The following is a 17,264-nucleotide window of genomic DNA, read 5'->3' as shown; positions in this document are numbered from 1 at the left end:
AAGTTTGAAACAAGGACCAGTCTGCCTTATGAAAAATCCATCGCGTGTAAGAAGTAAAATCAGATGGATAATTTTCTTAGACAAATCCAGAGAAGAGTAGGTGCCGGTTGCAGGATGCACATACGTGCTTGAGTCATCATTGCATATACACAGGTCATTATTTGATATAAAATCTTCTAGTAATTTACCTTTAGTGTTAGTATTTGTACCACCCCAGAGTGGGTTATGGCCATTCAAATCACCCATTACAATGCACGGCTTCGGAAGTTGATCATAGAGAGATTGAAGATCAGACTGGTGGAGTGTTGAAGAAGGCGGAATATACAGAGAACATAATGCAAAGGCAACGTGAAGAGTAAGTCTCACTGCAACAGTTTGGAGATTAGTTGTAAGAGTTACAGGGCTATGAATAACGTCCTGTTTAACAAGGATTGAAGATCCTCCAGTAGCACTGTCACCTAGAGGTGAAACATAATTATATGCATCGTACTGACGTAAATTAAAAGTATCTGTCTGTTTCAAATACGTTTCCTGCAGACAGAATGCTCGTGGTGCAAAATCGTGGACTAAAAGCCGCAATTAATTAAAATTAGTTCTTAACCCTCTACAATTCCACTGTTCTATAGTTTGTGAATGATTCATGACTTGGGTGCATTTATCGGTGATCTTCCACGCCTTGATATAGAAGTCGATGAACTCCATGAGCGATGATGGATAAGTTCAGCTATATCCATATCTTCGAGGGACCCAAACTTGTCAGAAAGCTGATCTCATCTTTTGAACCTTTAGCGAGTCTATCGCTTTGGTTGTTTCTATTTAGTTTTTGGGTTCTCCTCACAGTTTGTTTATGAGTTCCATGTACAGATTTTGATTGACACGAATCTGATTAGGATTTTGAATGAACACATGTGTCGGAGGACTTTCTATTACCTAGTTGAGTCTTTGGACATGCGGGTTCCTTCAGTGACGAAGGCAGGGATTGAGGTTGAGATGACGTCACTTTAGCATGTAACACGTCTGCAGTCTGTGTAGCTGATTCTCCTCGTGTCAACAATTCTTGATTTTGGATGGGTTCGGGAGAAGTATATTTTATCCATGTCAGCTCTGTCTAACATTCAACTGAGACTGTGGTCGTGAGTGGACTTTTAGTAACAGAAGCATACGAGTCATTTGGATAAACAGATGGAACAAGTTTCTTAGCTTCAGCATAGTTGATGTTTTGAGAATGTTCTATTTTATTGACTTCCATTTCCTCTTCCATACCGGGCAATCTTTTGATGAGGAGGAATGCTTTCCTGAACAATTGACACAGTTGTTTGTACAGTCTTCTGTGACATGAGATTGCTCCCCCACAATGAGCACAAGTTATAGGGTTTGAGCAAGAATTTATCCCATGACCAAATTTCTGGCATTTAAAACACCTCAGTGGATTTGGAATATACAATTCAACTTGAAGATTGCAATACCCGGCTTTGTTTGATATTGGTGCAGTTGGAAAGACAAATGAAAACAAATATGTGTTTGTTGGAACCACTTCTGAATTCTGAGGCCTCGTAAAACGTTTCACGTACGTAACACCTTGATCGTTGAGTTCAAGCATGATGTCAAGCTCCGTCATGTACTCCAAAAAGATGATCTCGATCCTTGACTATGCCTTTACTTGAATTCAGTGTACGATGGATTGACACTAAAACAGGGAATCCAGCCAACGTATCAATTGACTGCAGGTTAGTTGCTTGTTGTCGTTTACTATTCTATGAGCAACGACCCAGATCTCATTTGCTTGATATTTTTAACGTCTCCTGCAATACCATACACTGCTTTAGATACAGCAAACCTATTGAGTTTAATTGTTTTTTATCTGGAGATTCTATCACTAGATATCTTGGCCAGTAGTCTACCTATTTTAATGGTCTATAACTATCATTTGTGATTTGATCGTTATCAAGCTGACGTTTTTTCTCAGGGGGTTTCAAGTTCCATGTTAATGTATAAAGATTCATCATCCCAGCTGCCCACCCACCACGGAGTGTCATAAAAACGATATACAAGATGATCTCCAAGGATACTGGGATGATATAATCCAGCAGAAAGATTAAACAAGTAATCAATCTACCAGATTTGCCCATGAGCCATCGCCTTCTGGGCATAAGACTCTAGGCTATTTAAATGGTACATATGTCAAAATCAAGTAAAAAATGTAGTACATAATATAATTTTTAGGGCTGCGCAATATAACCGGTTTACCGGTATTTACCGGTTCAGACATGAAAACGATACGTATTGCGATGCACCGGTGATCAAAACCGGTATTTCGACTTGCATTCGGAAAACTTCATAACACTCGGAAATCTTCGGATATTTCCTTGTTTCGGTTGTACCAAATATTATTTACACTTTTATTTTGTCATTATTTAAGGTTGTTGTTAACGCTTAATCAAGCATAGTTATTTTGTTGTGTTTTTGCTTTATAAATCAAGCATTAACTCGATTTTAAGTAGTTTTCAGTTTTATGTTTAAAATACTTCTTGCAATATATTGCAATACATATCGCAATATATGCTTTCGCATCGCAATATATCGCAATATGAAAACTCTCTGCAATACCCACCCCCTAATAAATTTTGTGGAGATACAATTTAATGCACAGGGCTCGACATGACCAGCATTGGTAGAACGGGGCCCATTCTACCACCCGTCCTCCAGTTTAAGTGTGTATTGAAATATATATGACCAGAGAGTCGATTATTTATCAGTCCGATTGTGACAGCATTTAATATGGTTCAAACAGAAACCTGAGACAGTGGTGTAACTGATAACCTTAACTTTATCCTGTCGGGAAACCTACTACCAAAGGGCTTGTATTAAGATCATATACTGATATCCATTATTACAAATGCCATATCAGCATGGTAAACTCACACTAGAGTATTGAATGTATAGTTCCTTTAACACGCAAGGGACGTCTGTGTACATGCGTGTTAGCCTGTGTGTGTATGTGACCCTGTGGCGGTGTGTGTGTGTGTGTGTGTGTGTGTGTGTGTGTGTGTGTGTGTGTGTGTGTGTGTGTGTGTGTGTGTGTGTGTGTGTGTGTGTGTGTGTGTGTGTGTGTGTGTGTGTGTGTGTGTGTGTGTGTGTGTGTGTGTGTGTGTGTGTGTGTGTGTGTGTATGGATGGGTGGATGGACGGATGGGTGCAATTTATTTCATCAAGTGGGTTGGTTTGTTGGTTAGAGTATTGTGTATGCTTGCTTCTTGTTGTTTTGTTTTGTGTGTATTTTTTCTCTTTAATCTTGGTTTCTGGGTGTGGATTGTTTTGTTTATGTTGTATTATTCGTGGAGGTGAGAGGGGGAACACTATGAGGCTATAACAAGGTATGATCATCTCTTTATATAATATACAAATTTGGAAGGGGCTCTGGGATCAATGGAAAAATATATCCAGCGTGCTTTTAATGGGAAATATCATACTGATAGTAACAACGTACTGTATTATATTGTGTTTATACTAACATCAAACCATGACACATTGATACATAATTCACACACTGTATGAACAGCTGGTGCTTGTGACAGGCCCTCGCACATACAGGTAAAACAATGCGCAGTGACAGCATTGTTTTAACTTTACCATTGTTTTAACTTTCTGGCATGAAGTCACGAGAGAGATCGATAAATTGTACATGTCAGCGAAACCAAAGTCGCTCTACCTACACACGTGTCTTTTTAACAGCAGTCATACAAATCCTATCAACATCCAAAGTCACTAAAGCATCCCATGGATGCATTGTACTGTAGAATTGACAAAGGGATCGTGGCCAATAAATAGTGTCTAAACAACCGTGGCTAAAGAATTTGAATAAAATAATTGTCAGAAAAGAATGATTCTGGCCCATTCCTCTTGCAATGCTTGCGACAGTTGGTCGAACGTCCGGGGCGCCGAGTAACGTTCATTACATTATTCCGTCCATGCTTCGTACATTGACATTTACATGAAGGTGAAGGTTACATCTATATGTCCAGATTTTGTACGTTGCCGCGCCTACGGTACATGGACGTGACTGGTGAAACGGCGACGACTGATATCTGTAAACCAATGCTTGTCGCAAGGGGCGACTAACGGGATTGGGAGATCAGGCTCGCTGATGGGGTTGACACATGTCGTCAAATCTCGATTACGTAGATCGATGCTCATGCTGTTGATTACTGAAGCATACAGTGAGACGAATCAACAGGAAAGCCAAAATTCGTTTTGGGCTCTGAGTATTCATTGAAATCATCTTCTCCAAAGTCGTCAAAACGACCAAGGACGAGTCTAGTCTGAATGGGAACCTGAAACACAACAGCTGATTTGGTCTCACAGTATTTTACAGATCCGTGAATCAACCGGACCCGGTGCTGTAAAAGCTTCATAGAATTGATCCCACGCATGTCGTAAGAGGTGACTAGCGGGATCGAGTTGTCAGGCTTGCCGACTTGGTTTACACATGTCATCGGTCCCCAATTGAGTAGAATGATACTCATGTTGTTGATCACTGGATTGTCTGGTCCATACCCGATTATTTACAAACCGCCGCCATATAGCTGGAATATTGCTGAGTGCGGCGTAAATCTTGAATCACTAATATTTTAATGCAGACATGTGTTGGTCGTAAAACGTGACGTGAATTTCGGATGAATGCTGGCGGGGATGTGTAATCCTGGACAGAAACAACTATCCTGCCTCTCTTGTTAAAGGTGTTGTGGGTGGATATTTTCAGCAGGGGAGCACGCTGTCCCGCTACACCGGTTCATTGTGTGACTACATCCCAAGAAAGCTAGTGGTGAGTTGTGTGACTACATCCCAAGAAAGCTAGTGGTGAGTTCTGAGCTGCGAGTTAGTTTCATTTACCAAAGGTTTCTGTTTCTACAAATCATTCTATTAATGTTTGTTGTGAGGCCACATGCCACCAACGTGTGGGATCCAGCATAGTCATAATGGGAAACTGAAACTAACAATTGTTCTAATTCAGACTAACTTAACACTTACATATATAACGCATTTTTCGTTCCACCGTAACACCTGTTTAAGAATGCACACAAACGGGTACAGATCTGGGCTGAGCCTGAGCTGAAAATGATAGGATGATTTCATAGTTTAAAGTACAGCGTTGCTTTACTGTGAATTTTACATGTCATAGGGTCTTTCACGACCCCAGCTACACTCTCTAGTGCAAGCATAAGGTTATGTGAGTGAACAGCTTCAAGTACAGCATCGCTTTGACTTTATAAACACATTTAGTGGTGAATTTTCTATTGACTAAATGCGCATGATGTCAAATCACTGGATTGACAAGTCCATATTAATTATTTACAGGCTACTGTCATGTAGCTGGAAAGAAACCGTTCAATCTGCTATATCAGCTTCTTTCTTTGTAAATTCTAATACTTAAGTAAGAATTAAGTAGGGGTAGAATAGTGGTTAAAGCGTTCGCTCGTCACGCCAAAGACCTGGAGTTCGATTTCCCAGATGGGTACAATGTGTGGAGCCCATTTCTGGTGTCCCATGCCGTGATATTGCTGGAATATAGCTAAAAGCGGCGTAAAACCATACTCGCTCACTCACTTACTAACACCTCCAGGATATACAGGTTGCTTTCAAAATCGTAGCGATGCACTGATCTACGCTTGCTGTCCAGAATCCACCCAAACAGTTAATTGAAACTAACTAATTCTGTATTTCATACAGTATTGCTAAAACTGGCGTTAAACCATACTGGCAATTCTCTCCAACTCTCCCTCCTTTACTCACTCACTCACTCATCATCTCACACAAAATCCGGGAACTTTTGCTCATAGTGACATATGGCGCATTTCTCGTCCCACCTGAAATGGCGTGTCTGGTTAACGATGTCCAAAATGTATGAAACTCTAGGGCGAGTCTGACTTGGGTACGAGAGATTATTTCATAGTTTCCAATGCAACGCTGTTTTGTCTGTATCATTGTCAATGTTCTATCTGTCACGACCCTAATACAGGATGCCGTCACATAGTTGAAATACTGGCAACTCTCCCACCATCCCTCACTCCTCGCTATCTTACGAGTTAGAAAAACAACCAGCCAAACAAATATATTTTACATATTTATCAAACATAGCTACTGCTTAAAACAGCTACCATAATAGTCACATACGGCGCCGAGAGACCAGATGGAATTTGAACATAAGGTGAATCAAATATCGATTGACAAATTCCTTCAACTGTAATTATTCATTAAAACCAGCGTTGACATTTTGTCTTATATTGCAAACATCACATGCATATCAGCGGTGAAACATCTCATATCATCCAACACTGTGTGGTTTGATAGGATTTCAGCCAATAACAATTCGTTATGTTGCTATGAAATAGTCAGAGTTAATGCTGCTGCAATAGACAAAGACGTCAAGACACATCCCTGTGTACGTGCAGTGAATATGTTATATACAGATATATAGGTCATTTTCAAAGGCCAAAGTTCTGATCTCGCATATACCTAGGATCACCCTTGCGGTAAGTCAGTGAATAGTTCTACATCCCTTTACACGCAATTCATGCAATAGTACGTTTGTTTTACTCAATTATGAATTATATTTCCTTGTCCTTCCTAGTATTTTTAGAACAGAATAAAGTAGCTTTCATGTAACATTATGTACAATTATCTTGTTTTCAAACAATACGACGAAATACTCTTTTACCACTGTAAGGATTATTTCACACGGACCAGAAATAAAGAAATTAAATCTGCCACACGTGAATGCAGCTTGGCACATGACCCTCAAAAACATTAACACCAATATAAGAAATACATACTGATTTTCTGGTTAGTTGGTTTATGTTTGACGCCGCACTCAGTAATAATCCAGCTCTAAATACATTTGCACGGCATTTTCTGGGATTAGCTGGTAACATTATAAAGAAAATGGTCCCTAGTGCATAAAGATTCGAGCAAATTATTTTACTTCTTCAAAACCTTCACCTTACAAAATGTATTTGAGAAACTCTGTATTAGAATACCTTGAACAAGAGCATGACATCACCAAAATGGTTTAATGGCAGAAGGTGGGAGTCATCGAGTGTTCTAACTGGTAGCCGTGTCTTCAGCTGCAGGCCATTTGTGAGGAGAGAGTGTGTCTGGTGTCACGTGACTAGCAACAGTACGAATTTCGGAAAAATACATTTCAATAAAGCTACCACAAGTCACTCCAAACCATTTGCACAGGCTTAACAGGCCATTCACATAGGTCTTATATTCGTCTATTCGTCTTCCATTAGTAAACTAAAGAAGGGACTGTGGCCTGGGGCCATATCAAGTTTTAAGAATGAATGAATCTGGTTTAATGTCACTTTTGAGCAGCATCACTGTTAAAAGAAGAGGTGCTTGACGTTCGACGAAAGTCTACAATGATGCACATCTTTCCACTTTGACGGAACAGAAGGGCTATGCCATCATACACCACCACACACAGTGCATGGTCTAATGTTCTCCATCGTATACCTAAACAACGTCTTGAACAGCGCTTGATTCAACTTACTCTTTCTGCGAAATTTGCGAAGGTTGATTGGACTCATTCCCACTCATTGACTTACTCCCAAAGCAGCCAACCCAAACCTGATGTCTGTGTCAATGATTTGTTCATTATAGAAACATGTCAGTTACGGTGATGCTGAAAAACATTTTCCACTCCAATGGCCCCACTCAGTAGAGGGTGCGACTGGCACTATCTGCTCTTGTTCCACAACGGTGAATAGCAAACAATGCATTTGTGGGACAAATACATTAAATGGTTACAAAGACCTCGTCAGATTAATGTTGGCTAGAAATTGGACCTTTGGGAAATTTGCCAAAACAATAATTGCTTCATCTTTGATATTGTTGTAATTGGTAAGGTTTCTAAAGCTATGCTTGAAGGCTCTAAACCACAAGAAAGGAGAAAGTGTTCCGAAAGCATCGGACAACATTTTCGAACAAATGTATTTCCTGAGACTATGTAGAGGGATAGACAGAATGGTTTGTCACTGTTTCCCAGAGAGTACAACTGGGAGGTCTGCCTCTGTACTGAATATTACAATGGTGGACACATTCATTGACCCTCCGCCAATCGGGACAGCAAAACGTTTACATGAGAGGGGAATGACAAAGGCAAAGTGGAAAGGGAAAATTAATTTTAGTTTTGTCTGCTTGCTGCATTGGCCTACCATAGTTCATTCATTGGGAAACGTGATTTTCAAAAGGCTAGACAAGAAAGACCACCGGCCTTTTGTTTCGAGCTTGTTTGGGAAACGTAAGGTGTATTTTTGCATTTAATTAATGTAGGAAGTGTCCTTAACATTGGAAGTGTCTTAGAGCTATCTTTTGACAACTACTGTTAGAAGAGTGACCAAAGTCGGCAGGGGCAATTTAGGTATACTATAGAGAAGAGGAAACAGAAGCCCCGTTCAGTTAACATGGAAAAGTGTGTACAAACTGTCTTTGATAAACTACTATTCTGAATCACTGTCATCTGCTCAGGGTGTGGGTGAGTCATTGATATGTTTCCAACTTGGACGGAGTCCCTTGTAGTAATACAACAGGAAGATGCATAGATGTGTTGATGTCATACAAAGACTGCCATCGATTGCACGACAAAATGATTTGTTGACATGGAGGTTGAGGTTGTCGTTATCCGACCTAGGACTGTGTACACCCTCGTTGTCAGATTTGGGTTGGCTTCTTTGGGTGTAAGTCAAATATCACTTTCCAGCTTGGACGGAAACCCTTGTACAAATTCCACAGGAAGCTGCAAAGATATGTTGATGTCATACAAAGGCTGCCATAGATTGTACAGCAAAATGATTTACCATGGACGTTGAGCTTGTTGTCATCCGACTTATGACTGTGTTAGAGATTATATAATGTATCTAGAAAATTGTACACCCTCGTTGTCCTTGTATGTTTGATGTATACAACTGATCTCTATATATACTAAAGCTCATAATAGTTGTCACCCCATCTTTGATTACTCAGTGTTTGTGTTTAACAGCTTTTCAGTTTTCATTTGTTAATCGTTCTATTTTGTTTAATGGCTTTATTGAAACTCAATGCTACTAACATTGAATAATTATCTAAAGAACCTTGTATGGCTAATATTTTAGTAAAGACCACCCAAAGACATGTTCCCCTCAAAACTACTAACTTTACACGATTGACTTGTGAATAAGCTAGGTTTTTATTCAATAACCAATTTGTTGCAGATTTGAATATTGAGGATAAATGTCTCAGAACATTCAGTTGTCAGGAAAATGATAGTCAATAGCGAGTAGCTCCACCACATGCTTCAATAAGGGAGGTAATCCGTCGCCCATGCTATCAACAAGGTTGCTGACAATGTCTCGTCCTGTAGCGTTCCAGATTCGAACCAAGGCTGTGCCTAAGTCATCCAAATTTACAGGAGGTACTACCAACTGTCGCACTTTTCTGTCCAGGAGGGTCCATAATGTTCTCAATTGATTCATGTCTGGGCTTTTCGAAGGCCAGTGCAATCTGTTAACACTCTCCCTTTCCAGAAAAGCACCAATGGCCCTGGCACGATGTGAAGCAGCATTGTCATCTTGCAGCAGAAAGTTGTTGCCGTACACTTGTCGTGCATATGGAATCAAATGTTTTTCCAAAATGCCATGAACAACACGAAGTTGTTTTTCCATCTTAATGAACCCCATCCCATACCAAAACAGAGCCAACCCGCCCGCAACGTAACCTTCCACACAGTTTTCCATAAACCTTTCTCCAGTTAATCGTCGAACTCGATTTCTTCCATCTACCCCGTGTAGAAGAAATCTTGATTCACCAGAAAAATGACATGACGCCAATGTTGTAACAATATGTTACGATGACATTGGCCCACTCAAGTCGACGTTACTTATGCAGAGCTGTTAGAAGTGGTCGACGGAAAGATCTTTTGCGTTATACACCCTCTCCATTAGCCTACGGTTGACTGTTTGCCTGCTTAACCTTAAGTTAACAAGCACAATCTGTCTTTCTCTTAACGCCATGGTTTATTGTTAATTTGTAACTTTTTAAGTCACAATATGGCTGAAATATTGCCGATGTGACTATAAATTTTAACTCACTCACTCACTTAACGCCATGGCAGATAAACGTCGATGTCGACATACAAGGCGGAAGAGAACCCTGTCAGTTCGCAAACCCTGTCCCTTGCGTCAGTTTTTCGGGGTCTGTCTGTAGGCATTTTGGTACTAATGACTTAGGATTCGGTGCAACCTATTTATTCTCTGTACGCTTGTGACGCTTACGTGCAACTCATGACTTCTGGGCACGGTTGTTAAACGCCAACTCTTGAAATTCCTACTATCTGGTTACGTAATACAAGTGACAATGGTGCTGGCATTTTATTTTGTAGAAAATTCTTCTAATATAATGCTGCATGCTTTGTTAATGCTTCACTAAAATCCACTTGCGGAGACGTGTTTGGACACACATTTTCATCATACATATACAACATTTGAGTTGGATACGATATATATTGCATGAAAGTGAGAAAATCTGGTTATCTACCGGGTGTGACAACCATTATGAGCATGAGTGTATGTAGCTTCCCGTGTCTCCGTGGTAGCTATTTAGAATGTTCATGCCTAATGTGCCTGCCTCTCATTATAGTGGAAACGAAAGACCCAGATGACATTTCAACATGTCCGAACGACTTGAGCCATGGGCATGGGTGGTGGTAGTGGCATCACTTTGTGCTCTTTTCCTCAACACGGGCCTGTCCTTTGTTGCCGGTGTCATGCACGTGGCGCTTCTAGAGACGTTTCAAGATGACGTCACACTGACGTCGTGGATTGGCTCTCTACTCCTGCATGTTTCTCTCTTTCAGGTATTTTCTTAAGAGCATTAACTTCACGCTACACAAAGAATATTTACATTTGTCAAGTGTGCTGTTCAAGGCTGAAGAAGCTTTCAACACATCCCATGAAATAAAGTACTACATTAAAATAAAGTGCTATAACAAGTCTGTCGCATTTAAACAGCGCACTCATTAGCAAGAATTATAGTGTTTTGGAGGGACGTTCGTTCAGCAGAAATTGCCGAGGGTCACTATTACATGGTTCTTTGCCATGCTTCTGTTCACAACTTCATCTGGTATTTCACCAATTTCATCTGGTATAAATGTTGAATTCTTGATGTTCTTTTCACTTTTCCTTTATTTCAGGTCCCGTGGCCAGCTTCATCATCAACAGATGGAACTGTCGGTGTTGTGTCATAGTAAGCGGTGTGCTTGGCCTCGTTGGATTTGCTTCCAGTAGCCTCGCTGGTGACATACGCTGGCTCTTCCTCACATACGCCCTGATGGCTGGTGAGTCAGGACAGGGGTCACGGGTGTTGGGTATGGAATTTAATGTAAGCGTAGTATTACATAAATGCCTATTTATCAACTTATTACTTTTCAAGCTGATTTAGAAGCAAATGATGTTTTATCGTTTCATATTTTTGCTTTTATGAACATTAGAGTGTCAAACATCAAGTTAACAAATAATTTATAAAAGCTGTGCTATTGTAGATTGTAAATTTAATACGTAACATGAATACGTTTTCTCAAACTGCCAAAATAAAAAATAAAAACCCAACAAAAACACACACTCGGTGATAAAGAAGCAACTATTTACACATCACACTATAAATCAAGTAAATTTCAAGTAATTTTATTCACTCTGAATATTTAAATTATGTTTCTAGGACTTGGTCAAGGGTTGTGCCTCACCGGGTGTTTGGTGCTGCTCGGGTTTTACTTCAAGAAGCAGACAAGCCTAGCCACAGGAATAGGAATAGCTGGCTGTGGACTTGGCACCTTTCTTCTTCCCCCTCTGACACAGCATCTGGTGGACGGGTATGGACTCAAAGGGGCCTTCCTCTTCCTGGGAGCAATTGCCTTTCAGTCTTGTGTGTGTGGTTTTCTCATGAGACCATCCCGACACGAGCGCAAAAGTCACGAGAGCCAAAAGGCAGATAGAGAAACCAGCCAAGAGAACTTAGCTTCAAGATGCCAATCCTGCTTCAAGAAAATTCGCTCATGCTCTATACCACACTTCCTAAACATGGCCTTTTCCTTGTATCTGTTAAGCATCCTGATTTTCACAATTGGAAGCTCTATCCTAAAGCTGTACCTGCCTGACTTTTTTATGAAGCAAGGGTCTACCTTCCAACACGCTTCTTCACTTGTATCATTTTATGGTATCGGCGGCATCTTGTCCAGGATCTGCCTCGGATTTACTGCAACGGATCCCCAAATTGGACCATTGCTTCTGCACATAGGGGTCAATGGTCTGACCAGTGTTCTTGTGTACTTCCTATACCCACTAACACGAACGTCTATGTTGAAGATTATATTTTCGTTTTGTTATGGACTTTATAATGGTGGAACCTGGTCCCTGTTAAACCCAAATAACATATAACATCGTGGGAGTACATAATCTAGCATCAGCCATGGGGTTGGTGATGTTTACAAGCGGAACAGGGTTCCTCATTGGTGGACCCATTGCAGGTAAGTCAGAGACTGGAATACGTTTTGTTTTAATTCTTTTAGAGCATTGTTGAATGATATGGGTCAACGAGAGTTTGTCGTATTGCCGAAATAGGCGCTATTACCGCTCGAGTTGCACCTAATGATTCAAGCAGATGTCTGAGCCATGGGGTCGTGGGCCTCCAGCAAAAGTTGAACAGTGCCGTTTGCACGCTACAAGTGTGTGGACTACTCAAAGCACTAGGTATTGTATGTGTTCTTGAAAGACATGTATCAGTCATTGAATGGATCAGTTGCATCGTCCTCGCAACTGTACCTGTGGAATCTCAAATCCGATAAGTTCCCGCCATGGTCGGGTGCATCTGCGACCAAATACTATTCTGTAAGTTTATTGACCTCTTTGTGTAATTTAAGGATGTCTGTGATGGAGACTCCTGTAAATATTGGTCCCTTAGCAACTGGCTGTCCCTCTGACAGAACAGGAAAATACATGTATTTCATGTAAATATCGTTCGGTAGGTGAGGTTTCCGGATATCTGGGGTCCACTGTGAATTGATTGCTAGTCATGAATTTGGGTTACAACCCATTCCACCTATACCACACCAAGAACCATTGCTGCCACCGTAGGGGTAAATGTCATTACGATCTGTCAGACCTTTCTTTCATCTCACAGTAAGCAGAAACGCCATGCCAGAAAACAGAAACCGTCTAACATCACTCACTGTTTCAGGAATTCTGCTTGAGGCGACGGGAGATTATCACATCGCAATCATGTTTTCAGGTGAGAAATTCAAGGTATCAAAATCAATCGACTTTGTGCATTAAGGTCGACAGAGGATAATGCAAATACACTCTTCAAAAAGAAGGGGACCTGAACTTTCAATCTGGATAGGCTGTATAAGCATAAAAGAAACTTTTCAAAGACTGTCTTGTTATGAACCATCCAACATTGCTCTTTATCACCGCCACTACAAACAACGCATGGGATGCACGTGCACAACGCAGTACCCCCATACACGTGCATGGTGTGTCATTCTTCTTTGACGATTTTCAAGGTTGATAATTAATTTTGATAATCATCTTGCATCTCACATTGTTAGTGCTTGTTTCTAGTCGTCTTTTTCTTTGAAAATGAAAATCGTCCACATGCAAATTGCACGTCATCCACCAACCATCTTTAAAGAGCGATTACTGTACAAACAACTATGATCATAAGGAAGTGCACGTGGTGATGCACTCTCAAAACCTTCATTAATATCATTGAATATTGATTGACGCCGATATATCTCCCAATTCTTTCAATCGTAAATTAAAAATGAATTTCTCCTACTTTTTAAAGAGTATACATTGTATGTGGGTACAGTAGGTGACCTAATCTGTTGCCCTATCTAACCCCACCATGCCTGCCTGTGTACGCATACTGTCCGTACGTTTAATTACTCCTGAAACTCAGTTCACCTGTGGTCACGTCCTCGCATCCGACTGACCCTGCATCTGTGCCGTGAATTAATTTAAATACCGTTCAGGCTGTGTTCAAATCAACTCACTCCTTACGAGCATATGGACACATCGTCTATTCGAATATTCTATCAGAACGTTCCACTTATCTCGAATAGTATTCTGCATGGACAGTCTCGCAGCCAGTAGGTGAAACCACTCCACATTCAAATCCACATTCTCTTACGAGATCATACCTCTGACCTTGCTGGTTCTCCCAGTGGCCCATCACTCTGTCTACATAGAAATAGTTACAGACGTCTACTCGTCCCTTCCACTGTAACAAGAGATGGTGGGTAGCCTAAAGTACTGTCAGGAAATCAAAAAAGATTTTACTGAGGAGAGATTAGTGCAGAAATGAGCAATGTGTTTTTTTTTCTAAGTCTAAAGTGACTTATTTGGAACGGACCATGGCTTTATGCAAATTAGTGTGCGATGATATTGTATTGCAAAGGACACCTTTTAAATGCCCATTATTTAATTAAACTTAGTTTCATTATAAACGATAGCTGACATAAAAAATAATAACTTTAACACTGAAACTATTAAGGATGTAGCTACCACGGAGGCTCACTATCACCATAAAAAGAAACAGGTAGGAGGGGTCGTCTCAAAAGTAAAACCAGGGCGGGTGTCGCAGACAGTGGTTGAGGTCGGGCTGGGGGAATAGAGATATCAGCTAAGATAAAATAACCCTTCAGGCGAATTAAACTGGGGAAGAAAACGGCATGTAGTAACAATTTACAAATAATATCCAATCCAGTCGATCTTTTGGTGGTCATGCCACCTATATATATTGAGACATTTCATACGATGGGTATCATACTCTTTTACATATCACAACATAAACTGTATGAAAGAAAGACTCGTAAGGTGTTAATCAATAGATAAAACATATTCAACACACAGACCCGTGAAGGTCGGAGTTAGAATATTGATCTTCAGTAACCCATGCTTGTCGTAAGAGGCGACTAACGGGATCGGGTGGTCAGGCTCACTGAGTTGGTTGACACATGTCATCGGTTCCCAATTGCGCAGATCGATGCTCATGCTGTTGATCACTGGATTGTCAGGTCCAGACTCGATTATTTACAGACCGCCGCCATGTAGCTGGAATATTGCTGAGTGCGGCGTAAAACTAAACTCACTCACCATTAAACACATAAAAGCATAAAATATCTTTGAGATGACCCTTTGCCTGTAGGCTGTAGCACAGCACATGCCAGGTGAGTCGACGGTCCGTCGTCATACCCGGCTGAGCGACCTAATTCCCATCTATAGTCTGATGTATTGTTTTTCAGCAGCCATACGTATTTTTTTTCTAAGTTTTGCCCGATTTTACGAGTAAAGATGCTTTTCTGGATATGCTATTACGCATCCCACTGAACGCCCAGTTAGTCCGATGTGGGTTATTTCGACATATGCTGTTTGCAATTGTGAAAATTTTAGGGATACAGAGTGACAGCCTAAAGATAGTTTTTTCTATTTCCGACAGTACTTTAGTTGTTAAAGTGTTTACTCGTCACGCCGAAGGCCCGGTTCCATTTCCCTCCATGGGTTCAATGGGTGAAGCCCATTTCTGGTTTCCCATGCCGCGATGTTGCTGGAATATTCCTAAAAGGGGCGCAAAACCATACTCACTCACTCCACTGTATCAATACTAAATCAGTCACAATACTAAACCTGTGTCGATGCTCCACCAATAGCAATCCAGTATTAGTTGATGCTAGGTCGAAGCCATCTCTTTAACCGAGCTCTCCGGGTCATGACAAACACGTATGTGGACGCAAAGGAATACAGTTTGCCTGTAAGCGTACCATGTTTCAATCGACTCTCTGGACTGACTATGACTTGACGTCTCTATATCCACACTGTATCCTCTACAGTAATCTCTACTGTGCGTATAGGTCCTTCGTTGACTTTACATTATTTTGAAATCAAACCAATTGAATCCACACCTCTCCTCTCTTTTTTGACAATGCATCAATATCGAATTTCAGGCTAATCCCTCACCTTGTCGTAATGACGCCTATTCGGTATTGATTTCGACATGATGGCTGGCTCGACACCAAAATAGCCCCTTTTCAATTTTCTTCGCACTAGCTCCACATATACTACCCTGACGCCCCGTCCTTGTCATCTCTGCTACCTTATATCATGGTGGCATATTCGATATTGACTGTGAAACTGACCCAGTGTCAGTTCTTTCTGTCCAGCACATCCCTCGACATTCCACCATCTGAAATTGATGGTTAGTTCGACACAACGCTCTCCTTTCATAATCTCTCCCAAGCCAGTTCGACATACTTCCTTGGCGCTCCGTCTACAAGAGCTCTCTTATAATGATTTGTTTCTATTTCAGCCTCGTGTTTTCTTCTGGCATCCATACTTGGTTTACTGATGATCTGTGCGAGGTCAGAACGTTCAGTTGGAGAGACACCACTTACTACAACCCTACCGGAAAGAGAGGCCTTGGAAGTTTAAATAAAGTCGATGTTTGTGTTAGGGAACTGAACCTCTTGTTAGTTAATCAGTGTACAGTGCAACCATGGGAGTCCGAGTCCAGTTAATCTGGAAACCCTACCTTCTGGACGATTCCCGTTGGCGGGGCATGTATGTATATCCAGGGACATTACTCAGTGTCTCGTCAATCCGGACACTTGCTGATACGGAAACCCTTCCTTCTGGACGAACCATTTGGTATTCAGTGTATCGTTAATCTGGATGCTTGCTTGTTCGGGAACACCGCTAAAATGTTGATGGCGAACATATGTTTTCAAATAAATTTTACTCTGCGATTTATTAATCCGGACATTTGTTAATGCAGGCCGTTTAAATGGTGACGCTACCATGGGATATATGTGGTGCCACAGTGTACACCGTATTATCTGGATACTTGTTACTATGAAAACCCTCCCAACTGGATAATTCCCGTTACTGGTCTCAAAGGTATACTAAATCACCTCGCTAATAACGGACATTTTCTAATTCGGACAATTTCAGTGGTGGCTCCAGTGTATATTTGTGTATGTGAATGAACCAACAGGCTCAACCGTATATTTGTGGGCGTGGTGGGCGAGCTGTCTAAGGCACCAGGATAGTGATCCAGCAAGGCTGAGGTGTCGGGTTCGTGCCCACCTGTGACCGAGTGTAAAAACCTTGGAGTCAACTTTGTGTCACAACACCTATAGTTTGGCATGAAATGCATGTGGACCCGGTTTTTGTAAATATC

At 41.0% G+C, this 17,264-nt stretch overlaps 1 protein-coding gene across 1 annotated transcript; it reads left to right on the top strand.

Moving 5' to 3' along the window:
• The first annotated feature begins 10,684 nt into the window (after positions 1-10,684).
• LOC124262134 (monocarboxylate transporter 12-like) lies at positions 10,685-16,636 on the top strand. Its single transcript, XM_046696593.1, is given in 6 exon segments — positions 10,685-10,858; positions 11,227-11,370; positions 11,751-12,454; positions 12,456-12,555; positions 13,266-13,316; positions 16,395-16,636. Coding segments are annotated over 6 exon segments (1,275 nt in total). The 5' UTR covers positions 10,685-10,704; the 3' UTR covers positions 16,517-16,636.
• Positions 16,637-17,264: the final 628 nt, after the last annotated feature.

This window comes from Haliotis rubra, unplaced genomic scaffold, assembly GCF_003918875.1.
Source record: "Haliotis rubra isolate DU_JTF1 unplaced genomic scaffold, ASM391887v1 Scf823, whole genome shotgun sequence".
NCBI lineage: Eukaryota > Metazoa > Mollusca > Gastropoda > Lepetellida > Haliotidae > Haliotis > Haliotis rubra.
This window is presented reverse-complemented; position numbering and strand designations above follow the sequence as displayed.